General features: G+C 42.8%; 1 protein-coding gene across 3 annotated transcripts in view; it reads right to left on the reverse strand.

Annotated features, from left to right (window-relative positions):
* Positions 1 to 26150, reverse strand: part of PREX1 (phosphatidylinositol-3,4,5-trisphosphate dependent Rac exchange factor 1) — a 173093-nt gene that overhangs the window by 88716 nt on the left and 58227 nt on the right. For all 3 annotated transcript variants that reach the window (XM_082325613.1, XM_082325612.1, XM_082325611.1), the window contains exons 2-4: positions 15013 to 15084; positions 8660 to 8782; positions 1765 to 1869 (exon numbers count right to left, since the gene is read on the reverse strand). In XM_082325613.1, the coding sequence (XP_082181739.1) occupies positions 1765 to 1869; positions 8660 to 8782; positions 15013 to 15084 (300 nt within the window). The remainder of the gene's footprint in view (positions 1 to 1764; positions 1870 to 8659; positions 8783 to 15012; positions 15085 to 26150) is intronic.

Raw genomic sequence — 26150 nt, forward strand, 5'->3', positions numbered from 1 at the left:
AACTGGTATTTTTACAGACAATCGTCTGTAAAATAACCCTTCCCCAGGCTATTCTAGATCTGTGACGTTGGCTACCAGCTCACAATGCTCCCTGTCCAATTTTCCAAGTCTCGAGTGATTCAGTCCTTCCCGTCTCTTCTTTCAGTCCTCTCTCTAGCTCTGGGCTCAAAACTGCCCTTTAACACTTACTGATTTTTCAAACACATTCCCACATTCTATATTTCAGCAGCTGTGAGGGGGCAATCGGGCCAAATCCATCCTCACAAGCAAAGCTTTGTATTTTAATGCAGCTTTCTCTGCATGGTGGCATTATAGCATTGGCTTTAGGAGGCAGTGGAGAAGAGAGGGGAGGCCTGGAAGAAATTTCAGCAGCCACAGCAAAGGAGACACTTCAGTGTAGCCTCTCCTCCCATATTTACTGCTATTTTAAGAGTCTCCTGGCTTCAGGTGCTGCAGCAAGCCACAGCAGACAGTGTGACATCTTTTATGTGCCTTGTAATCAGTTTGCCAGCTGCTGCCGGTAACACAGACAAGAGCCTTTTGCCAATCCAGCAGAAGTGGAGAACACTCTGAATGTTGGGAAGGATGGTGTTTACATGCAGTTTTGTCTCTCCTCTTTCTCATTAGCTTCCCTCAACAGAAGCACCCAGAGGAACTCCCGAACAAGGAAAGGGTCATTTGGTAACTCAAACTAATGGTTTAACAAGGTTCACTAAAACTCAGATGACAAAGAGATTCTGACCACCCAATAACATGAGTGCTTGTCCCTGCTGCTCCCTCCGAGACCTATATTTTGTGGCTAAAAGAATGCTCTGGCCCTGCTTGTGACAGACATTTATGCAGAAGTTTTCTTTTGCTGTACTATATTGGGAAAGAGCAGACCTTTGGCAGAAAGGAAGAAAGAAGAGCAGAAAGAAGAGCAGGTCCTTTTCAAAAAGACAGCCTTTCTTTTACCTCATAGTATTTAATAAGAAAAAAAACCTAATGTGATGAATCAGTCCCTCACCTACATGCCAGCCCCATTCCAAACGCCATGCATCCATGGCCAGGAAAACACAACACCCAAAAATCAGGCAGAATTGGGGAGAAGGCTAGGAGGAGAAACATCCAAGAAAAGAAAGAAAAATAAGGAATGTTGGGCAGAAGGCACCGTCCACTGGTTGCTTCTCCTCACAGCCCAGCCTCTGTAGAGGCATTTGAAGGCTACATGCCACAGTTCCTCCTAACATAGATACTAACACATCATGGGCTGGACAGGGAGTTGGGTCATTTTTGATACAAGCAGCAATGACGCAGTCAAAACAATTCATCCAGACTACATTTCTTGCCCACATCTGGACTCATGCGAAAAGGGTGTCAGAAGCAGGCCACGTCTTTCTGGTGGGTCTGCAGATGGTGAATTGGTCAGAGAATTGAGCAGGGAATCAGATCCACTGGGAACTAGTCATAGCCCTGCCGCTGACTTATTGCATTACTCCTTTCACAATCTTTGCTGAAATTTTCTGTTGCTTCTTTTTAACAAAAAAAAAAAAAAAAAAAAAAAAAAAAAAAAAAATCCCTGTTTCCACTGAAATCACTCATACCAAAGCTGTGCTTAGTTCCATGCCTGAACTCATTAGTGAGTTCAATACCTATCCTGAGTGCTGCATACCTGGAATTGGTAATATCTGCAAAATGCCCGGCGTTCCTGGGATACCGAAGGGTTATTATAAGTACAATGCAAAGTCAGATCATTAAGTCAAGAGTGCTAGAGAAGGTGCTTACCAGGAGGAATGTTCTCACTGTTGGGATCTTGTTCAATTCCATCAGCAGTCTGAGTGCTTTCTCGTGGTTGCTACAGTACTCCTCGTACACAAAGAATTTGTCTTTCTGCAAGGAAAAACACAGTAACTTATTGACTCAGACAAAAGTGGAGTGACTATTTTGTCACAGTCTGATACCAAATTCTTTACAAAGGCGTGTGCACTCAGAGTGGCATCAAGGTTGCACTTTACATGAAGCGTGTGATATTCCTCTAATGCGAATAATGTATAGAGGTTTTCCACTAACTCCTAACTTTCTCTGTTGTAAGTTAACATCAGCTTTCTGAGCACAGAGATTTCTAACACTTTTCCTCTTAATGCATCACTGAAATAATATATTCTTTGCTGGAAGAATGGATTTTGCTAACTCAGGGATACTTGCATGTGTGTCAGGATATCCCAGCAGAGTGGCTAGGAGCAGAATAAAGCCAGGAGCAAGCGGGCTGACATTTCTGAGCTGTGCTGACCACTCCTGCAGGAGGAGGAAACAGAGGTGGCCGGGAAGAACCAAGGCCTGGAAGAAGCTCAGAGATCTGGAGGGGAACTACAACACAAAGCAACCAGCTGGAAATCCCCTGCCTTTCAGGGCTGAGGGGGAAACCCCAGCGAGTTGGCTGGTTCACTTTGTGTTCCGAAACAAGCAGCAGACTTCACTATTTTGATGCAACACTAAACAGTGGGTCAGCTGTCCATAACAGTTCCCCTAAATGGAAGAATTTCATCAAATACACACAAAATAACCAACATATTACAGAAATTAAAGGAAAGGAAAGGTAGCTTCACAACTAGATTGAGGTGTGTACCCTGGAACATGTCACACCCACCAGCACATGCGGTGGAATGAAATCCCCTGTTAAGAAACAAGGGTCAGCTGGCAGCACCAAGTTCTGCTTTACTGATCTCCAGAATCAAGAACAGTGCAACTTCTTCTAACTAAAATGATCAGAGATGCTGAACCCATTGCAAACATCAGATATCTGGGAACATTGAAATGATTCACAAAAGAAGCAGTAACAACTATTTCCATGCCTGAGCAGATCAGGCAAGGAGCGAGTGGCTCCTTTCAAGGCTGTTGGGAAGGGCTGAACTTTCAGCAGCTCTCTTACAAGATTCCAGTATTGCTCTCACTGGCAGAAAAGGCAGGTCAAGAGACTATATTAGGCTTTACTCAGGTTAAATGATTCAGAAGCCAAAAAGACCCATTGTTTTTGGGGTGCTTCTCACAAAAGTAGTTTCTTTCCTGGTTCAGGTCTGCTTCTATGCCACAATGCAGCACCAGGCAGAGGTACTCGGACAAGCTACTTTGCATATCAAAAGTAATTTAGGTGCATTAGCGTGGCACTCTGTAATATGCGAGGCCTACCAGAGCTGGCACCTCAGGGCACCATGCCCTCCAGAGTTTGTTGTGGCATCCACATCATCAATTTTCTATTTAGGATTCTGGCCTGAAAACATTCTATCTGAACCTTTTCATCTCCTCAGAACTAGGAAGGTAATTTTTTTGAGTTTTGACTGGACTCCTAGCACTCTTCAGAGATGTAGAGCTTCCTGTGTTAGCTGAAGATATCTGCAGCATCTAGCTACTTTTAAGACAGCTCATAGTGATCCAAACAAAAAACTGCTGCCAACTGAAGGAGTTAAGTAACACGAATCCACGGGAATACAGCTGCACTCACTGTCCATTCCCTTCACTACTGTCACATGGAAAAGAAATTGTGCTAATATTAGTTTAGGAGAATTTGACATTCTGGTCAGATGCCCAATGGCTAGATGTACATAGTCAGAGACTGTAAAATGCTTTTGGGTTTGGTTTATCACTACTCTGATGATGTTTTTTTCCCCTCCTTGTACTTCCAAAGGGAGACTTGAGAATAAATAGATGTATGTTCAAACACAACAACAATGGTACAAAGCAAATAAAACAACAGCCACAAAGAGTATGGTGCAAAGAGCTGGAACGCAGATGTTCAAGACTTTTATCCTTCATCTACAGCTGTTCATATTAGTACTGGAGTTTAATACTGGGAAGCTGAAAAGAAACAAAGGCTTCTGACGACCAGATGCAGGAAAAGGCAGGGCTGGGTCCACAGCGCAATAGAAAAGAGGCAATCGAGAGGCATGGGATTGTTTTCAACCATAAAAAACGGAGAGTTACAGAATGAGAAGACAGATATACGAGTTTCTCCTACATTTCCTCCTCTCACCTCTCCTCAACTCCCGGGACGCACACAAGCAGCATGCTTGGAACTAAAAATAGTAACCATTAACACAACAGCATCCGTTACATCAATGCACACAAAATGTCATTGCTCAGGTTTCTGACTGCAGCTTTGAGTGCCTGGAGTTTTGGGAGGTTATATTTAGATCATGACAAGATGCCTTTGCTAAAGCTCAAGTCAGTACAGTAATTACACACACACCAGAGTGCTTTCATCAAGTCTTTTCCAGCTGTCCTTCATGCATGAGACCCACAAATATGAGAACTATGCTTTAAATTACCCAGTGTCTGAAGTGTTTAATTTCCTCTTTGGGTGACATTCAGGCCTGGACTCTCCCATCTCCTGGTGAGGAAATTATCAGTTGCATAATTACAGATGTTAGCCCAGGAATTCCGAACCTGCAGTTACTCTATATTAAAGTGCAATTATGGTCAGGGATGTGAGCACATAAAAATGGCACCTTCTTACTCAGCAAATCTGCTGGATACACAGCTAGACCTTCCGATTTTGGTGACAGAAATAAGTCTATACTGCTCTTAGTTTTGTTAAAATAAATCTTTAACCAATAGTTTATTCTTCAAATATGTTATTTTGGGTCCATTGGAACTGCCCACAAATTAGTGCAAATTTGAAAATAGTTTTGACTAGAAAAAGCAAATAAGACATTTGGAAAATTGTCACAATTTTATTTGGACATATTTTTAACAAGACATAGCATTTTCTTGTTTCAAAGCAGGCTGAAACCAGTTCTGTCAACATGAGACACCTTAACAAAACAGAAGATACAATTCTCTACAAAACAAAATGACTTAGACAGTAAAACTGATCGCTCATGCAACATTGCTCCTAAAAATGAGGAGAAAACACATTTCCCTCGAAAAAGTTTCTAGCTATTACGTCGCCAAACCTCTAGCAATATGGCAACATCCGAAATGAAGCATCTGTCAATTCTCTGCCCTTCTGCTCTGCAGACAGTCATACGTTTTCAGGACCTCCACAAAAGAGCCCATGCTGATGAGGTGCGACTATTCCGAGTGCGGTGTATGTGCTCTCTTTGATGTTAAAGACTTGTCCTACATGCCATTTTGTTTAGGGCTGCAGATTCAATTTTGAATGAATGTTTAAGTATGCTCTTTACTGTCTGTTATGGTCATACCTAACTACAACTCCAGAAGAAATTCTAGCACTTAGCATCGGACAAGGAACTTCTCATGATCATCTGATCAAATGAAGTACACTAGGGCAAACAATGCCTGTCTTCTGAAGTAAAACAATTTTTCACACCTGAATATCAGAGCAAGTGCATTTCATCATCTGTTAAAATACTTAAAAAAGTCAATGTACAATGATTGCTCTTTTGGAAACCTTGCAAAATCTGCTTGCTTGCTTCAGGTGTTACTCAAGATCTGAATCCTTCTGAGCTGGAGATCCAGGGGAGAATATCCTAGCATTATTATAAATGGATCAACTCTGATCCTAGAGGCTCATAACAACTACAAGCGGTGTCCTGTTTCTGAAGATCAGTGGACTGTTGTTGAGTGAGGGTCTTCTAGGCCTAGGTAACCCAGGAAAAGAGTCAGGCCTACGTAGATTAGAGGAAATTTAGGATACATAGATTTCGTGAACAGGACCCAAACAATGCAGTCTGGTAGAACTCCACATGGGGAATCTGGGGATCTCTATCAAGTATATATGACAGAGGGAAACTTAGAGAAAACATGCTCCCCTAAGAAATGCAGTGTCCAGAAAAAACAGTGCTTCAAGAATTCTCAAGCTATTCACCAAATTTATGAGCATTTTTAACATGGAGTTTGTGAAGAAAAGGACCTGTGCTAACATCTGGCCGCTGACAAGGACTGGGTTCATAATCAGGACTAAGAATGACCTTGCCAGGTGGTCATGATAGAAGACACACTGATACATCCAAGATTCACAGGCTTTATGTCACTTCCTCATAGCAAACTCCCCTGAGGATACACTCTGATTTGATGATAATGAAAAAGCAGCACGGAGGGTGTTCTTCCTCGCACTTCTTTTAAGTGCACTGCAAGAACAAGAGAACCTTACCCAAAGTGAAAGACCAAAGAAATATGTTACCCACGTTTTCCCTGGGTAATCTGGCTAACAATGTGTGCTCTGAAAGAAGCTCTTCAGCCATGTTGCAGGAATGCATCACTGGAAGAGAGCGGCCGGCTTTTTCTCCAGGAAACCTCAAGTGTGCTGCAAGGGCTTCTTGTGGTGGTAAAATACTGTACACCATTTTTTTAAAAAAAAAAATGGGAACACCTTCAGGAGTACTGTTTCTGAGGCATAGGGTTTTTTACGAATGCCTCTGCTTCATCAGAACAGCCCCAGTTAGGGAAATGGAGCTTTGGAAGCCTGAGCAGAAAGGAACTGAAGACTCACTCGGAACCACAGTTGCCGCTGGCATCTTCCTGTCACTTGCTGGAGACTGTGGAAGCCTTTACTGTGACAGGGCACAAATCCCCGCTCCCTCGCTCCCAAATACCCACAGTGAAGCTTGTCTTCTACAACCTAGGCACAATCTGCATGCAAGGACAGATTATTTCCTCCTCTCTTGATAATCTTCTGTTGACTGTTCCTACTCAGACTTGAGGTACCACAATGCTCCTAATGGTGTTCCTACATTTCCTTAAAGTAATCATGGATGAGACTAGCTTTTTTTATATATTCTGAATTGAATACGTTTTACTTCCTTCTGCATAAGCTGCTTCTTCCCTAAGGGATCATGAAACAGTTGATGTACACATTATTTGCAATGCACTCCACAGACAGCAATGTAAGCTGATCTTAGTCAAACTGCCTCTATGAGAAGACAAATTCTCACCAGCACGCATCCCTATGCATTACAGTTTCATAATTCCTGTATTGTTGCATGTTTGATAAATAAGGAACGTCACATAATTATTAAATTTAACAGTAATAAAGTTACAAAATTATACGTTCATATACAAGAAAACACTACCGATGACTACATATACCAGGCCTGAATTCAGTCAAATGACAGGATGTCAACATTTCTGGTTATTCGGCGCCACTCTGAAACACAGTAGACAATTTGACAGTATCGCTCAGAAGCCCTGTAATTTTGATACCCTTGCTAATGAATACTAATACATTAGTACACCACATCTTGTCGGTAGGCAACGATTCTAGGGGGTATTCAAGATTTTAACTAAATTCACCAGTACGTTTTTCAGCAGCTGACACTCAGTCCTCACATCTGATACAATTTTTGGGCATGGTCTCAATATAACACTTTCCGACACTATTTCAATAATTGTCACAGCATAAATAAAAATTAAGTGGGGGGGGGGGGGGTAGTTGGTAAAGCTCTATGAGTAACGAATGGCTGTATAATTGCTGTCTGCTCAAACCTGATGAACTGTGAAAGCATGAATTTTGATTATGAAAGCATAATAGACCATATTTTGATAGGAAGTTGGCCTGTGGCTTAACGCAGTTAATAAGAATGTGAAAAAATGGCTATTATGTACGTGTTTTCTAATTTTCAAATATCTCAGGAGGGCTGCTCTAAGTGGAAAAAATGTGCAATTTCTAATTATTATACATGTAAATTAGGTAACTTTGCATTTAAATGAGTCCAGCTTGCAACTAGGTGTATATAATAACTGATCTTGCATATACAGTATGCTCTATATACATATTGGTCAGAGGATGGCACACATACATGAATGAAAATTGTGCCAAGTTAAAAACAAAACAAAACAAAACAAAAATCTACCACAGGCAGAATTTCACAGTGTAAGAAACAAACTGCAATGGGAGAAGTAACGGTAGGATCATAAGCTGCAATTGCACGATCCTCAGTGTGGGTCTGTGCTTTCCTGGATCCCCTAGCAGTACCAATCTCACTGGATCAGGTTGGCACACACGATCTTATTATGGATATAGTAGGAGAACAAATAATACAGCTATCAGGCGTAAGGGCAGATGACACAAAAGTAACTCGTCAAAATGTTCTAAACAACCTGGAACTGGCAGAGTGAATTTGTATCATATGACTACTTCGCATTTTGTATCTCTGGCATTCTTGAGCTAGCATTATGAGTCCAAAAGCCAAATTTTATTTACTTTTGAGCTACAGAATGCAGGTACACGTTTATTCCATGGTTAAAGGGTGTAAATGTAATATACATGTATTACATATATATATATATATGTAAATGATATATTGTCCTTTGGTTTTGATTTTGATATTTGATCTTTGTGCATTTCAGTTTTTTTAAATTTTAAAATGCACACAAAAATTATTCTTTTACTTGAAATTGTGCTGCTTTTTTTAAACATTTAGAACCAAAGCAGACAAATTCTTAGCAATAAAATATGATCAGCTGGGTGAGGAAAAAAGGCAAAAAAATATTCAATGGGAAAAGGAAGAGTTTCTAAAAATACCTTGTTGTTTAGCTGAGTTTGATGTGGTTTCCATTGTTCTAACCTCATTCACAAGTTTTTCCCACCCTACCTACAACTTTCATACAAGACACGCATTGTCATAGTATTGCCACAAGCCTTAGAGATTAGGGCTAGCTAAGGGGCATGGGAGCTTATGACAGGAAACTGCATTTTCAGATAGTGTTAAGTCATTGTACTTACAAATTTTAAGAAAACATTTCCCAGTTCATGCTGAGACTGAGGTTCTGGTTGTAAACAAAATTCCAGGGCAGCCAGGAACTCCTTGTGAACACCAAGAATGTCTTCGATGTTAGAAAATAAGATCTGAAATATAAAAGCATTGCTAGCTGTTAATATATCTGAAAGTGTTTTGTTAAAATACTAGCACCAAAATATTGTGGCTCTAGACTTGCTGTGATAGGATCTAAAGCACAGACAGGGACTCGTAGGGAATGAATTACACTGTATTTGCTCCTTTCCTGGCCCCCTACAGAAATCTTTATTGCTACTGAAGTACCTGCTGTAAATGAAGGTTATCTTTCTGGATACCTGAGCACGATGAATGTGAGCAACCTCTTTCAAGTCTGGAGAAGATTTCCTATGAGACCAACCAGGTGAATGGAATCACAAGGACCAAACTCACTTTGCAGCAGACAGAAGCTGGAAGTCATTTGCCTTTCCCGCCCATGCGTTAGAAATAACTTTCTGGAAGAAAGGGACTTGAAGCTATCACACACAAAGATGTACCTGTAAATCCGAGACCAAATCTCTGCCATGTGAGATCTAGCATTTCACTGACAGGAGTGCGGAATAGCGTAAAATGCTTGCAAACCACAAGAGCAGCATTTCAGAGTTCCTCTTCACTGATCTCAGTGGTTCTACAAGGCATATGTGATGGGATAGAGGCCCCTAGCTTAGACGTGTACCAAAAGGTAATTGTGCAATCTCACAGCTAAATGACCCCCAGTGATTTGAATATACATGTGCTAAGGGGAATAAACTGCCAGGGTGAAAGCTGCTATAAACACATAAGCTTTTGTACTGGGATCGCATGGCAAGGCTTTGGTAGTGGGGGGGCTACAGGGGTGGCTTCCGTGAGAAGCTGCCAGAAGCTTCCCCTGCGTCTGACAGAGCCAGTGCCAGCCGACTCCAAGATGCTGCTGGCCAAGGCCGAGCCCGTCTGCGACGGTGGTAGCGCCTCTGGGATAATCTACTTAAGAAAGGGGGGGGGGAAAAAACCTGTGCAATGGCAATTGCAGCTGGAGAGAGGGGTGAGAATATGTGAGAGGAGCAGCCCTGCAGACACCAAGGTCAGTGATGAAGGAGGGGAGGAGGTGCTCCAGGTGCCAGAGCAGAGATTCCCCTGCAGCCCCTGGGGAAGCCCATGGGGAAGCCGGCTGTGTCCCTGCAGCCCATGGAGGTTCACAGTGGAGCAGATCTCCACCTGCAGCCCGAGGAGGTTCACAGTGGAGCAGATCTCCACCTGCAGCCCATGGAGGCTCACAGTGGAGCAGATCTCCACCTGCAGCCCGAGGAGGTTCACAGTGGAGCAGATCTCCACCTGCAGCCCGAGGAGGTTCACAGTGGAGCAGATCTCCACCTGCAGCCTGTGGAGGCTCACAGTGGAGCAGATCTCCACCTGCAGCCCGAGGAGGCTCACAGTGGAGCAGATCTCCACCTGCAGCCTGTGGAGGTTCACAGTGGAGCAGATCTCCACCTGCAGCCCATGGAGGTTCACAGTGGAGCAGATCTCCACCTGCAGCCCGTGGAGGTTCACACTGGAGCAGATCTCCACCTGCAGCCCGAGGAGGCTCACAGTGGAGCAGATCTCCACCTGCAGCCCGAGGAGGCTCACAGTGGAGCAGATCTCCACCTGCAGCCCGAGGAGGCTCACAGTGGAGCAGATCTCCACCTGCAGCCCATGGAGGTTCACAGTGGAGCAGATCTCCACCTGCAGCCCGTGGAGGTTCACAGTGGAGCAGATCTCCACCTGCAGCCCGTGGAGGCTCACAGTGGAGCAGATCTCCACCTGCAGCCCGTGGAGGCTCACAGTGGAGCAGATCTCCACCTGCAGCCCGAGGAGGTTCACAGTGGAGCAGATCTCCACCTGCAGCCCATGGAGGCTCACAGTGGAGCAGATCTCCACCTGCAGCCCGAGGAGGTTCACAGTGGAGCAGATCTCCACCTGCAGCCCGAGGAGGACCCCATGCCACAGCAGGGGGATGCCCAAAGGAGGCTGTGACCCCATGGGAAGCCCATGCTGGAGCAGGCTCCTGGCAGGACCTGTGGCCCTGTGGAGAGAGGAGCCCAGGCTGGAGCAGGTTTGCTGGCAGGGCTTGTGACCCCGCGGGAGGGACCCACGCTGGAGCAGCTGGTGAAGAACTGCAGCCCAGGGGAAGGACTCACACTGGAGAAGTTCGTGGAGGACTGTCTCCTGTGGAGGGACCCCGCGCTGGAGCAGGGGAGGAGTGTGAGGAGCCCTCCCCCTGAGGAGGAAGGAGCAGCAGAGACAGCTTGTGACGAACTGACCGCAACCCCCATTCCCCATCCCCCCTGTGTAGCTGGTGGTGAGGAGGCAGAGAAATCGGGAGTAAAGTTAAGCCTGGGTAGAAGGGAGGGGTGGGGGGAAGGTGTTTTTAAGATTTGGCTTTATTTCTTATTATCCTACTCTGATTTGATTGGCAATAAATTGAACTAATTTCCCCAAGTTGAGTCTGTTTTGCCCGTGACGGTAATTGGTGAGTGATCTCCCTGTCCTTACCTCGACCCACGAGCCTTTCGTTGTATTTTCTCTCCCCTGTCCAGCTGAGGAGGGGAGCAACAGAGTGGCTTTGGTGGGCACCTGGTGTCCAGCCAGGGTCAACCCACTACAGTTTTGTAAGTCTTAATCATTTTCATACAAAATATGAGAAGAAAGTGTGAATACACATATAGGACACAGAATGCTACCTACACAGGGAGAGAAGTCCTGATGGACGGTGACGCAGCCAGCAGTATTGACAGCCGCTGGAGGAAAGCCTGAACGGGCAGAGTAAATCCTGGAGTCTGCAATGACAGACGTATTGCAGACAACATTTTCTATCACTTTGCTTTAACTATGCCACTTGCAAAGAGAAGATCTACAGCGCAGTCAAACCAGCTTTCGCATTGGAAGCAGCCTCCCAGGTCTTGCACAGCGAGTGGGTGACACTCCTCCAAACCCCAAAGCGTACAGGCTGACAGAGCCAGCCTTCATCGTCCTGGCATTCAGGGTGGGACGCGACCGCGCCTAACATCTTCCAACACTTCCCAAAGCACCTTACCATAACACTCAGCTTTTCAACTTTATGCAGTGGAATTTATTCACCAGAAGTGACACTGATTCAGCCTGGTGGTTGGTGATGTGGCAGTAATTCAGAAAGACAATAACCTGTAAATTAAGTCTAATCATTAAAAACAGGAATGAAACTTCAATTCCTGGTTTAAAATCAGTTTCTTTCTGGTTTTGCAGGGGTAGACAAGACCTTCCTCTCTATGTGTACCCAGGTTCAACTCTGTACCTTCTATTATTCAAGGATGGGCAGAATATTTCTCTCAAACTCCTCCTGCAAGCGGGCTGCATGTGCAGAGCAGAGCCTGTTGCATCTTCCTTGTCTTTGCTCCCCTCTCACTTCAGGAACACTGAGATACAGTAGTATGCACCACCGTTAATGTGTACTTGTGCCTCATAGCTCCTTTCTAGCTCTGAATAAACTAAAAGATTCCAACACACTGAATTTGCACTGATGGGCTCTGAACAAAAATAAAGGACAGGGAGCTAGGACCATTTAGTTGCTCCCAGAAACCTTCCTGTGCTAATTCAAGCAGAGCACACGATGGTTCTGTCCCGTGGCTGACAGTGATGTGATGACACAGTAGCCTCTGTCCGCATGGCTTTGCCAGAAGCTGTGCCAAAAGGGGATTAACAAGGAAGAGGAAAACATCTGTCAGGGATGATTTTATCCTTCAGGAGCATTCTTCGGGGGGTATTTTTTGATCCAAGGAATATTTGTGTAATCTAGCAAATTCCGTGGTGGTCAGTAGAGCTCTGCTTGCAGCAGAATTCAGAGATAAGAAGAGTCACTTGAAAATCCAGGCAGCAGAGAGACCTTGACTGCACGTGCTTCTATATCTAATACACAGTTACCATTTATAAGCCTCATGCGAGGATCTATGTCTGGCAGCTTGCGTACGCCCTCAAGTTGTACTGCCTTCAATCATCTGTGTCGGTAAAATGACATCAGTGCCCTGCTGTGGATGTAGCATAATACTAACACATCAATAGAGTTATTCCCACATGAGACAGCGAATAAACTAAAAACATTTTTTTATGATGTTGCTGCAGCTGTTAGTCACTGGAGTGCTTGTAAAATCTGGGCCTGGCACAGGACTCAATGTGGCCTCTCTGGAAGGGGATACAGTGGCCAAAGATTACTGACATCTCCAGTGCTTAGCGCTAGCTGTAGGAGAAACCTGCAAAAATAATACTGGGAGCAATAACCCAAATTATCCTAAAAAGCACTTTCTCCTTTTGCTCAGAGGTCTGTGACTGCCAGAATACCCTGTATTTTCCTCTAGACATTTCTGCTGCATGAAGAAAGAAAGGAAAAGACAGGCTTCTCCTTACATAAGCTGCCAAACCATTTATACAATCTCTGCTACCATCCTTGCTGCTGCCAGCCACCTCACTGCTCTCTGGTGACTCAAGATACATAATATTAGCAGGCAGAGTTATCAGAAGTCCCAACACCACCTTGCTTGTCCTGCCTCTACCAGCAAGGAGGGAGAAAGGAGAGGGAAAGAAAGAACAAATACCTTTCAACTGCAGGAAAGACAATGAAATTATTTGGGGTAGGGGGGGAAGGGGGACAGGAGGGGGAGATAATATTAACTCTGATCAGGAAAACTGCGCCTTTGTGATTCTATTTCACCAGCAATAGGCATAAGCCCTTTATTACTGAAGAGAAGCTGTTATTGAAAGCTGGGTTTTGTAATAATAAGAATAAATGAGGTCTCACAGTGGCCTCAAAAAGACCCCCCCAGGCACTTCAAGAATGACACAAAAATGAAGTGGTACTTCCCCAGAGGAGAGTGATGAAACTTCAAATACAAATACATTTAAATCAGCAGAGAAAATACAGATTCTTCTGCACAGGCTTTGTGGGCACTGCATCTGATTATGTGGCAGCCATAATTAATATTCATTTTGATGATATATGAATAATGATAGAATAATAAATTTCATCAACATCTCTGGCTGTTCATCAAATTGGCAAACGGTTGCGTAGGTTTATTTCCCATGCAGAGCTCACTTTTTGCATACTTCTCTGCACACGAGATCTATTGTCACTAATCACTTGCCTACATTTTCTTCAGCCACCCCCAAACTTACTTCAGACTCTAGATGATGAGTTTCTGGGGAGCAGGGACTTCCAAATTTGCAGACAGCGAGAGGCTTAGCTCCACAAAGCTGCCAAGCCATCTTGCTGATGCCAGTCAGTCGCTACTACAGTATTGCTAGCCTGGAGAATGAATAGCAAAACGGGGGCTAGAGCCCTGCTAGATCTCTATACATTCAGGTAGTACTAGCATGTGAAATGGAGGAACCAGCCTTGGGGAAATGCATGCCAGCTGCAGTGGCACTGGCTGCTGTGATATACTTATTATTGCTGTGCCCTGCTCCCACAAGTGTAAAGAGCAAAGTTTCTGCTGATTTAGGAGCTACAGGATCAAACACAAGCCCAATATGTAAGCCTCTAATGGCAAACAAACTGCACCCTGTCCCACTGATCATCAGGTTTTACTTGCATATGTGTACAAGAGGGTTTTGGTTTTACTGCATATGTGTACAAGTAGGGTTTTAAAGCCAAATTACTACAAGAAAGTGTTGCTTGTATTTATGAAAATAACCAACAACGAGGTCTTCTGTGACCATAGGCATAGAGAAGCTAGTACCCCACAGCTCTGTGTTCTATGTCCCATAGCTCTTTCCAGTGCAAAATTCATTCAGGAACCTCCTCATGCAAGGGTCTCCCGTTACTTGGTCCTCCCACAAGAACCCAAATTCCTTCCCATTAGAACACAAAGAAATATTTCTGCCTTCTTCTCGTAAGCCCTATTTCAAATTTGTAAAAGACAGCAGATGCAAATTGGCTAACTGAACACTGTCAAGCAAAATAGACAAGGGCTGTGCATTCCCTGGCTTTCCTCTCAGAGACACTGAAAAGGCCTCTCTGTCCTCTACCCACCACTTCACAAATCTTGCCAAAAGTTAGCATTTCTGACAACACTACACTGTTGTCAAATTTTACTGAAATTAGCTGCTGGGATGAAAAATTGCTGGAAGATGACAGTTATACAAATGGGCAAACAGATTGACAGATAAACTGTCAACATGAGCCTCTTTTCCTTAGGGAACAAGTTTAATAATAAGTATTAATATGACATCAGGATATTTGATAGGCATATCCCTGAATCTAGCCTTTCATTTCATATCATTTCCTCTACCGAGAAAATGAGGAAGATAGCAGAAATACCTTAACATTCTCCTCTGTGATGTACTTCTCGGCTTTGTCCACAGCATTCTGGCGGATGCGGTGAAGAAATGCCTGCAGAGATAAAAAAGATTATGTTCAAACGGCTTGATTCGGTTTGATTCTACTCTTGATTTTATCCTCTAGGTTCCCATCAATACAGTGCAGCTGATTGCCTTTAAGACTGAAAGAATGTAAACATTTAACAAATCACCACCACAGTTGCAACCACTCGGGGTTGCATTCAGGGTGACACAAAAGGCATTTCCTACCATGTTGTTGGGTTTTGCCTGGCCATAAATGTCTTCCCTCTGTTGAAAATTTTAGACTTAATTATCTGTTACTACCAATAGACCACAGCAAGGGTCTGTTTGTTTTTTCTTTGAAGGTCTTCCCTCTCGCTAAGATGCGGCTGTTTTGACTTTGGGAGGCAGCATGCCTGACGCACATCAAGATATATGTCAGCAAAAAGGACTGCAAAGAACGACAAAAGGACATTCATGCTGCTGCAGCTGAGGCATGTCAGAGCTGTGAGCTAGGGTTATGGACACGTTCAACAGACTCAATGCTTGAGGAAGGGAAATGGAAATCGCCAGACAGCTCCTGGGACACGTTATCCTGTTCACTGTATTTCATGTGGTTAAAAACAGAAAAAACAATGCTGGAACTTTACACCTAGGCCAGGTTTCCCCTTCCTTCAGCTCTGCACAACTTTGGCTTTAACAGGCAAATCAATAAAAAGCTCCAGGCCAGATACGAGTGGACAGTGATCCGAGTATCAGCCTTCAAAGCATAATTCTGGCTACGGGAAGTTGGAACCTACTCGCATTTGCACTGAACATGTCCACAACGTATTTGACCCAGAGGGAAGGGTTTAGCAAGCACACTGCATGGTATTTCTACCTCAAGCCTCCGTTGTTTTAGCAACTATTGGCTAAAGGGCACTACTGAACTGAGAGTAGGGAATTTTACCTTCCATAGGCATCAGCAGAGAGATACAAATACCCACAGGTGAGGCTGACGGGAATCTGCTGTGATAAGCTATGTGACCCGTGTAGAGGAGGGTAGAGGGCTTTCCTCTCTGTCCTGGTTAGTGGTTTCTAACTTGTCTCCCACACAAAGGAGTGAGCCCTGGGGAGTGCCGGGAACAAGGAAGAAAGGAACTTTTCTTACCCACCTGAGACAGAGATGGGAAGCGGGTCATTTCTTTGTATTTACGGTACAAAGCAGCTTTGTCACAGCTTGATGATAAAAGGCTTTTAAAAGTTGAACTGTTCCTGAGCAATGCCCATGTCAGCTGATGCACACTCAGCTTTTTCTTTTTTCCTTTTGCATGTTGGGATTGGCAGCAGCTTACAACTTGATAAGAAGCAATGTCACTGAACCAAACTTGGAGCTTACGGAATGCCTTTGCCTCCGGTATTCTGGTTGGAAGACAGTGAACATGTCTGACTTCCAGCACTAAACGGGGCACATCTCTGTTCCTGCTTAGCCATGGCTCTGTCACTAGTCAGCCATTCACACTTTACAGGACAGGCACCAATAAAAAAAGAGATTAATTAATGAGGCTCACAGACCCTACATTTGTTTTCGGCCCTGGATTCTCAACCTGCTTTTGAACAAGTTTCAAGGACTATAACCACGTTGCTGCTCTTGTATTGCTAAATAGGAAGGAGATCCTGGCCAGACTCCAGCTAGATACGGAGAGCTTGGAGCAGGTTGTGTGCACTAAGAAGCCTGAAGAACAGATTCCTGCGTTAAAGGAACAGGACATGTGTGCCGGCAGCAAAAGAGGCATTTTATAAGAACCAGCCAGTCCACCTTGCCAATAATCTGGCTGGGAACTGCTGCAATGTTCATGTACTGCCCAGCACCTTGGCAACAGTCAGGGAACTGTCTGAGATGAAGTGTTCAGCATGATGACTAATGGCAGGAGCATTGGCAGGAATAGCTGTCGCCCTCCTACTTCAATGCTGGGTGTGATATCTGAGCATTAATAATCAGGCATCTGATTTATATGAGGTAGCATATCATATTAAAGTCACTCATTCTCAAAAGATAAGCCAGGCAGACTTTTCCTTAATCACATCTCTGTTTGGAGACAACAAATCCAATTGGAATGATTAATTAATCTACACAATTAGCAGCTCCACTGGTGACTAACAGTTACCTGCATATTAGTCCCAGTATGGTGGGTCTAATAATAGAAAGCTGGTAAACAGAAGTGCAAATCACATTAGCTGTTACAGGCCAGTCAATAGAAAAGCAGAGTCTGTGTTAATCTAAAAAACAGCTTTTCAGACACTTGTCTGAAAAGATCATTTAATGTGAGCGTGAGAAAGGGAGAAAAGGAGAGAGAAAAATCAAACAAAAAATGAGAAAGGCATAGAAGCAGGGAGAGAGTAGAAAGGATGAAAGACCTAAGAGGGAAAGAGGCAGTCAACTTTGTAGATAGTTTGTCGAATCTCCTACAGCCTCTGATTTGTCTTGGTGTGCATGAACAGCAGTCTCTCCAGTAATAACAAAACAAGACAGTTACAAGAGATTTTGGTCTCAGAAATTTAGTAGTCTACTTTCCAAAACACAATCCTCCAAAAAATCAAAACTTAGTGGATGCAGAACTATTTGTTCCCCAGTTTTCAATACCTTCTCATGTGCAATCTTTTGCAACACAGTCATTCAAATTAAAAAGCATGGTAAACACAAGCTATTAAACAGCAGCTCATAGAGCTAATGTTGCATGCCCTGTTCACATGACAACACCACTTTCCTTCCAAACCGCTTCTAGCTTGGAAAAAGCAGCCCTGTTCCCAGAGATGTTGTTCAGACATTCAGGGCAGTGTTTTCCAAACTTCTCAACTGTTTTTTTGTGCTACCGGTTTTACCAGGCTCTAAGCTCATCTGTACCAACACCATCCCTCTATTCACCTGGTGACACAGACCCATTACACAAGCAGTACACAACTCTTTGGGAACCATAGGTACAGGGAGCGGTATGATCTTTTATTAGACCAATTGATTTACCTGGAAAATCAGACAGGTATTTGCGCTAGGACATAACAAATGTCACGAAAAAAGAGAGAGGGTGGTGGTGGTGAATATTAGAAAACTTGCCATGCCCACATCTTATTTATATTCCAAAACATTGTTATTAAAGAGGAAGTAGTTAAAGGGGTAAAGGGTTTTCTGGCCACCTAAAAAGTTACTGAGGTGAGCGGTCTCTCTGGCTGCTCCAAACTCTTCACACACTACACAACTCATATATGAATTCAAGGTGTCTAGTCCTTGACATTTTCCACGAGGAACTTTCAGGGACCCCTCAGTAAAACCCTCTTCATCTGCAACACTTTCACTGTCTGCAAAAATGAATTCACTATCCTCCAGGGATATGTGGAAACACAGAGGTCAGCTTTCTTGGGAGCTCTTGAAAAGCATTCCTAGGACCTGGGGACTCTGAAAATCATTCCTAGGACAGAGCAGGATGATCACAATCACCTCTCTGCCACAATCAAAAGCAGAACTCTCTACTGTGGCGTGCTGTTGGTTTCCTACACTTACAAACCATCAGGGATTCAGGGAACGACAGCAGCTTATGATACACGCTATACTGAAACAGCAATCACACATCAGATCAGTAAGACACTGCTGAAGAGCCAAAGAGAGATGATCAGACAACAAAAGCAGACTCTGTTCCTATCTATCTGCTTGTCGTACACTGGTCAGGACTGATATAAAGTTAAAAATTTCACAAAAAAACAGAGATAAAAAGATGGCGGATAACACGACATTTTTCCTTCTTATCCCCACAGGTGCCGCATTTGCTTTCGTGCCATTCGTAGCGTTCCGCTGTGCTCGCACTGGGCCAGCTCTCGGAGCAACCCAAGCTGTATGGTGACGACTGCTTGCACAACAGAAGAGGGGAGGAGGACTGGTAGAGCCCACGGGTCCAGAACAAAAACAGGTCACGGCACAATGCAGGGAAAAAATGTGAAACCAGACTGATAAATTTTTGTTCTCCCGATAAAGGTCTGTGAAGGTCTCATCTTCCATGCGTGTGTGCTAATCATTAGGAAAACAGCCCACAGAGGATTTGTTTTTGTTTAAAATTCTGCTGCTGCATCAACATAACATTTATTTGTGCACTGTGACTTGTTGCCCTAGAGGTCTGCCTCTTCCAAACTCAGCAGGCCATGTCTGATCCTCCTCATGTCATGCATAAACACGGTTTGTAGTTTGTCTTATGGTACAAATGCCTCGCAGGAATCAAGAAAATCTATGACAAATTGGAATGAGCAGAGTGAAATGCTTCCTTTCTGCATCTTTTCACATTGGGCAAGTTCCTTCCAATAAATACTAAAATAAACACATTACAAATCTAGAATGCAATTTAGGTATAAAAGTTCATTTCAGTAAAAAGTACTTTTTAATGGCCCCTTTTTCATGAAGGTGTTTGGTTCTTCAGTTCACTATCCTTACAATTTACTGTTGCAACGAAGCCTTGTTGCTTTGAGTATCTTTGCTGCACCTCTGAACCACAAAAGCACGAAGCATACTTTAAGAAAAGAATCTGCTAATTGTGAGTTTTCCTCACATGAAACAGACTGAAGCAACCGGGATTTCTCTCAAATGCGTTTCGAATGGCCCTTGTTGAACTTTGACTTGTAGCCTTAACTTCATTAGGGAAAATTAGTGTTTCCCACCTTCTATGTAGCATAAGTAACACATGGCAAATACTAGGGACGAGGCAGTGACAGTTTGCTCATGCCCCTTCTCAAAATTCACGTCTAAGACAGATACTTCCTCAAATAAATGTTCAGAAATAGCAAGAGATTTTTGATTAACCAGCAAGGCAGGCAAACTGTGCATAACCCTGAGGGAAACGAAAGGGAGAACAGAAACAGACAACGATGAGGCAACTGGCTGCCATATCCAAAAGGAGCAACATCTGAAAGCACAACCCCGTCAAACCCCTTTCCTGGCCAGGTGACTGGAATTTCATATTGCCCTTAAGAGACAAGTGAGACAATTTTGTTAAACTCATCAGTAATCAGGACTGATTCAGAACAATGCAGGGATCTTGATGAGCCTAGTATTTTCAGTGTTAAAATGAATAAATTGCCTTACACTTGTGCAATCAATTGTTTAAAGCTTCTTGCAAGCGCAGACATTTGGATTCCAAGGAAATGTTCTCACAGTGAAAAATGAAGAGGTGACATGGACGATGAATTTCATCATTTGACTATCATTAGCATTTTCACCTTGCAACTGCAGCACAGGGACTGTGCATTAATCTGTCTGACAACACAGAGTAAAACTTCTCATAAAGATTTGAACAAGAACTTGCAGGTATAATTTCAATTTCTTTTTTTTTTTTTCTTGAATAAGTGTTGCCACTAAATGTGGCTGTCAGCTAAGCCTTTGCCTCCATTGCAGTACAAATGAGATACCAAAAAACTCCATTGTCTCTAGCAAAGCCGCTTAAAAGTCCTGTGGGAACACGGCTCTACTGAAATAGTCTGATGATTTAAAATGAATGCTTGCTGAAGTTTGTGTTTTAAGAGCAGGTGCATCCTTGTTCATGTTATGCAATTGTTAGCTTTGAACCTTGTCATCCTGAACATGTTCTTTTGCTTTCCATCAGATATGCAGTTTATGAGCTAAAGCTCTACACAGATGACAGGAAACATAAATATCCTGCATCCTACATGTGAACTGCCGTTCTCACCTGCACTGAAGTCTGAAAGACAATGCAATAAATAATCTCAAAACAACGTAACAATGACTGCACAGGGCTATTTATACAAAATAAATCCCATCGTCACCTTTTTCCCCCCTTCATAACAACTAAGTGTGCATTTCTATGGAAAACTAAGTCTTTCAGCATTTCTCTTTAAGCACACTGTAAATACCCGAATGCAAGATCTTTACTGAACGCTAACACAGCTCTGGGTTACCAACCAACCGGCATCAAGTCATTTCGGTTGGAAGTGAACCTACTTCAGTTCTCTTGCTCCTGGAGTGGTCTGCAGTACCGTGCGCTGTTAACCAAGACCTACTAACTTCCATCCTAGAGAACAGCTGGATTTTAAAGACAGATGAAGTCATTCTTGTGTAAATTCAGACAACTGGTTTTCAAACATCTCCTACCCTCCTGGACAAAAGCCAGCATATACATGTAGGATATTGGGCTTGATTCTGGTTTTTCAGTTGTGAAATTTCAGTTAGAATATCGGAAATCAGAAGCAACTCCTTTGACATCACTAGTATTACACATGTAAAATGGAGCAAGACTGAAGCAACTGTACTCCTTTTAAAGAGTATATTACTGTAGCTTTTACACTGTAAACTGGCAATCCCAAATTCACTCATTGCTCAATTACTGGCTGCTATATTAAGATCTCTATAAAACCACATTTTAAATTATCAGTGTCTGGTAAAGGAAGAAAGAACTTAAGCATCAGATGAGTGCATTATACTGCAATTCCTGCACAGAGTATTTCACCTATGACGAATATTTTTCTCTAGATCCTCTTAAACAATAAAGAGCCACAGCTGTGAGAGAGAGCAACTCTGCAAAAACTAGCTCAGATCTACAGCCAAATTAATTCATCAGCAAACAGCTGAACAGGGACTTGCCTGGTAGGCAGAGGTGTTTAGTAAGAGGAAATAGCATCAGAAATATCTTTTATTGCCCTAATTTCAGGCTTCCTGTGTATCAAATTGGTTTTAAAGCCTCAAAGCTTATTGGTATATATTTATTTTTTGATCTATCCCCTGAAGAGGAACTAAACTATTAGCTAACCAAGATGATTTAAAAAAAAAAAAAAGTCACGTACATTATGGAATATCAAACATTCTCTGCAAGCAGTTCAGGCATTCTGAGCTGTAAGCTGCATCATTGCCTAGTGTTAAGCAGAAGGTCAAATCGACTCTACTGTACAGTTTTTAAAATGACGCTTTTTTTCCAAAGGTTACAGCTCTTGCATAATCTTGGGCTATGTTAGACATGAAATGAGGTGAACTACTTATACTGATCACCTATGCTCTACGATGCCCATTTCACTATTTTTGAAAGCAAATATGAAGATCTCTGTCTTCAGAACCACTACTCCCGTATCCCTGGGGACAATGTCTTTCTTGCTCATATGCCTCAACTCCACCCCACACACTCACACTTCCTTCTTTTAAGAAGATTTTTTTCATTCCAGTGTTGTCATTTAGAATAACAATCATTTCACACACACAAAAGCATGGATGTTACAGCATGAATCATCTCTTCCCACAGAAGACTGCATGACCATTTGCAAAAAAAAAAAAAAGTAGACTCCATCTCAGATGAAACTGCAAAGACCATCGCAAAACAAAAGCAGCTTCAGTGCAAAATCCAGACGTATCACAGGGGAGAGATCTTTTTATCTGAAGCAGGTATTTTTTATAATTGTATAGATATATAAGCAATAAATACGCCTATACATATTACAAAGCCTCCACTGATACTGACAAATTAATAAACATTAACTAAGCACTGATCATGGCAGTTTGAAACCTCTTCCCCATTTCTTAGTCTGACATGTGGTGAATCCTGAAAAATAGCAAATGAAATATGGGGAAGCATTCGGAAACTCAGCTGTTTAAAATTATGTAAGTGTGAATAAAATGCTTGAATAAATAAACTGGATTATTTCTTTATATACTACATAAGAGAAATAGCCACTGCTTATGTAAGCTATATGCCTGAGATATTTCCAAAAATCAAACTGATTTGTCCTTAACCAATCCTGCATTTTAAGGTTCATACAGTTATGACCACGCTTGGCTGATTTATCTTACATCTGTCTTGCCATTGAGTGTTATACTGTCTATAACATCAAAGTTAATGAAAAACAGTTGCAAAATACTGGCATTGCATAGCACTGGGATTTTCAGTGGTGCTTGAGGGAGTCAGACATTCCAATTGCGTTTTACTTACTTTGACTCTCCTGACATGGGTCCACCACAAAATGGTTTCTGCCAACAAATCTCTGTGGCTAGGATTCACCTCATCTAATCACACCCACCTAAAAGTTGAAGCCTACCCTAAGTTTGTGATACAGGTTCCCTCTACAACAGAAAGCAACGGGCAGGCAGCTTCAGAGGATGAGTCACTGCACTCTAGGAGCAGCGATGTTTAAGGAGAAAGGCTGAATTACCCTCTGGAAACGCCTTTCTCTTTCCATCAAGAGAGAGCCGGGTTTAGGTTAGACCACCCTCCTTGCCTGTACCAGTTTCACAGCATCTGCAAATGCGAAGTTCCAGCGCAATGAGTGTTACTGAATTGTTTCTAAAAGCGAACCAGTGACTGTGGCTCTCAACATGGATGCTACGAGCATGGGGGCACTGCAAGTTGACACGTGCAAAATTAATGTGCACAGCTATTCTCAGCACGGTAGTATTCTGGGACTCATCCCAAGTGAATTGATCTAGCAGCGCTTGCCAGAAAAAGTAATTTACAAAGAAAGTTCCAAAAAGATCCCAGACTGTATCTGTATTTCCAGTGTACTGATGTTTACACCGGAATTCTGCAACAACAAAAAAAGGTCAGACCAAATTCATTCATGCAGTGACTGACAAAGGAAGGTGAAACCAAAGGGAAGTGAGAGTGAGACATGTTGCAGTGTTTCTCACTCCAAAGAGAGATCCCTTTCTGAAGGAGGGTTTGTTTGCATTTGAATTACAAAAAACTTTTCGTGAAGTGAAAGAGAGGCTGCTGCTGCAGAGGCGTCCATTGTCTCTTCTCTACCAGTGCCCTGACCTCTGCAATCCCCTCCTCCCCTCACTCGCTAACATTTGCATCCTCAGGCAGGTCAGAAGATCCCAGTTCATTTCAGGGCCCAACAAAAGCTACATTTTTCACCTTTGAAATCCTTCAGGACTCATTTCTGCTAATTTCTCCATATCTCCCATACCCTGTCTCTCGACTCCTCTTCATGTTCTCCCTCCTCTCCAACACTACCCCTAAATCACTTTGAATATTCTCTTTATTGTCGATTTAAAAAAAACAAAACAAAACACAAACCTCTTCTCCTTTGCAGACCCACAGCTTAAGCATGCCCTTCTGTGAATATCTATCCCTGTTTGACTCCAGCCCATTTTTAATATCAACAGAAAATGTATTTGTTTGGATTGTCAACGGAGCTTAAGAAAGTTATGTGCCTAATTCTCTCAAGCCTTTGGAATATTCTCCCTTTTATTGGCCTCTTCACGTCTTTCTCCCTCTTCTACAATCATGAGATGATTTTGATCATCTTACTGCGCCGTGGAATTCTTGAAAATGCTTTCAGGATGTAGTTTGCTTGAATAGTGTGTTTTACTTCATTCCTCTTTTATGTAGAGAAATAAATCCTGACAAGTCTGTGTCTGCTTAGCCTTTATGTTACTTTAACCAAAGTTTGCTTCAGGAGTAAGGGCCCAGTAAACAACATACAAATACTTCAGGATTCGACCCATATTACTTACATTCACTATGTCCATAACGGAGAGAATCCTGCAGACTGCAACCAGTTCTACATTAGTGATGTCTCCAACTACTAAGGTCCTATCAGTACCAGGGAATATTTAATCAGGTTTCAGGTTCTACACAGCTACTCCTTTTTCAAGAGGGAGGTAGAAGCATCAGAGTGACTAGAAACATCAAGTGGTCCCCCAAAATAGTAAAGTCCAGATGTAATTGTAGCTACAATTGGAATTTCGAACTGCAATATCAGAAAGATTATTCTCTCCCTTTTCCACTCTTTCCACTGATGGTGTCTTAATACATTAAACACTAAACAGACAAGACAGAGAAAAACTTTAAAATGAAATCTAGTATCATTAAAGTCCATGGAATTTTTTACATTTGTTGCAACATAGACTAGGACTTCACAAGTGTTATCCCCTCAGCAGGTAAGGATCATAGAGAATAGATAAAAGCTTAAAAAATGTCGAATCTTGTCTTACATACTCACTTTCTGTATATGTGTAACGAACGGATCATTTCAGAGCCACAAAGTTAACAGTTTTACTTTGAGTGCACAGTCAGGCAAAGAGAACTGCCAAAATGTGCAGGGGTGTAAGTCCACATAAACTTCACTGACTTGCACGTGAGTAGACCCACCTGACAACCTGGCCCTTAGTCTTCCAACTGAGTTTATGTGATGATATTGAATAATATCAATTTTCAAGCTTAGATTGAATCTCTGAGCTAACTGAAGCAGACCAGTTCAGCTTACTGCCATCAGGTTCACTGACACTTGTTTTAAATTACGTTGTGAATCTACACTGGGCCCAAGTACCATGGTCTCGGGTGACCCACAAACTTGATCTACATTGCAAACGTAACAAAATCCCAGGATCCTATTTCACTAGGAACATTTTGTCTATGCCCAGCTGGTACGGCCTTAGAGTCTCATAAGCCAGTTTAGTATCAGACTTTGGATCTAGGTATTGAGATTGCTTCTATGGGTATCTTCTCAAGGAGAGGTCTGTCTGACCTCAATTCACGTGTATGTAAGTGGCTAACAAGCTGAACGAACAGTATTCCATGCACTGACTTACACGTGCAGGATTTCTATCAGGTTGTGTATCAAAACAAACTCTCAAATGCACGTATAATTATTTCTGTTTGATTCTTAAGCTTAAAAGGACCCAAGAGTGCAAGCTGACTGAACAGAATTGTACCTTCTCAACTGATAAAATCCAGAGCTACAAAAGAACCAATCAAAATGTCAAAACTGGACACTTCACCTTAGAGAGGTCCTCAGAAGTATTTGCATCAGATCTGTTTGTGCACTCACAGGTTTCCTATTAATCAGTCTTCATAGCTGAGGTAAAATGGGAAGCATTGAAATCCTTATCCAGAAAACTAGCATTGGAATTGGCAGCAACTACTAGAAATCCCAGTGAAACTGTCCTGAGTTCCTGATTTCAGGCATATTGGCCACCAGATTTTAGGCAGCAAGCAGTAATTACTGCATTTGAGAATCTCCGTGCAGGTATACTGGACACAGGTGCGGTCATGGGACTTAAATTCCAAAGTTATTTCTAGTTTAGGAGACTATCCTGGTACCTGCCTGCACAGCAACTGCAGTCAGCTCCCCTCAGGCTCCGTACAAAGCAGCAGTGTC

Source organism: Platalea leucorodia (genome assembly GCF_965183815.1).
Source record: "Platalea leucorodia genome assembly, chromosome: 13".
Lineage (NCBI taxonomy): Eukaryota > Metazoa > Chordata > Aves > Pelecaniformes > Threskiornithidae > Platalea > Platalea leucorodia.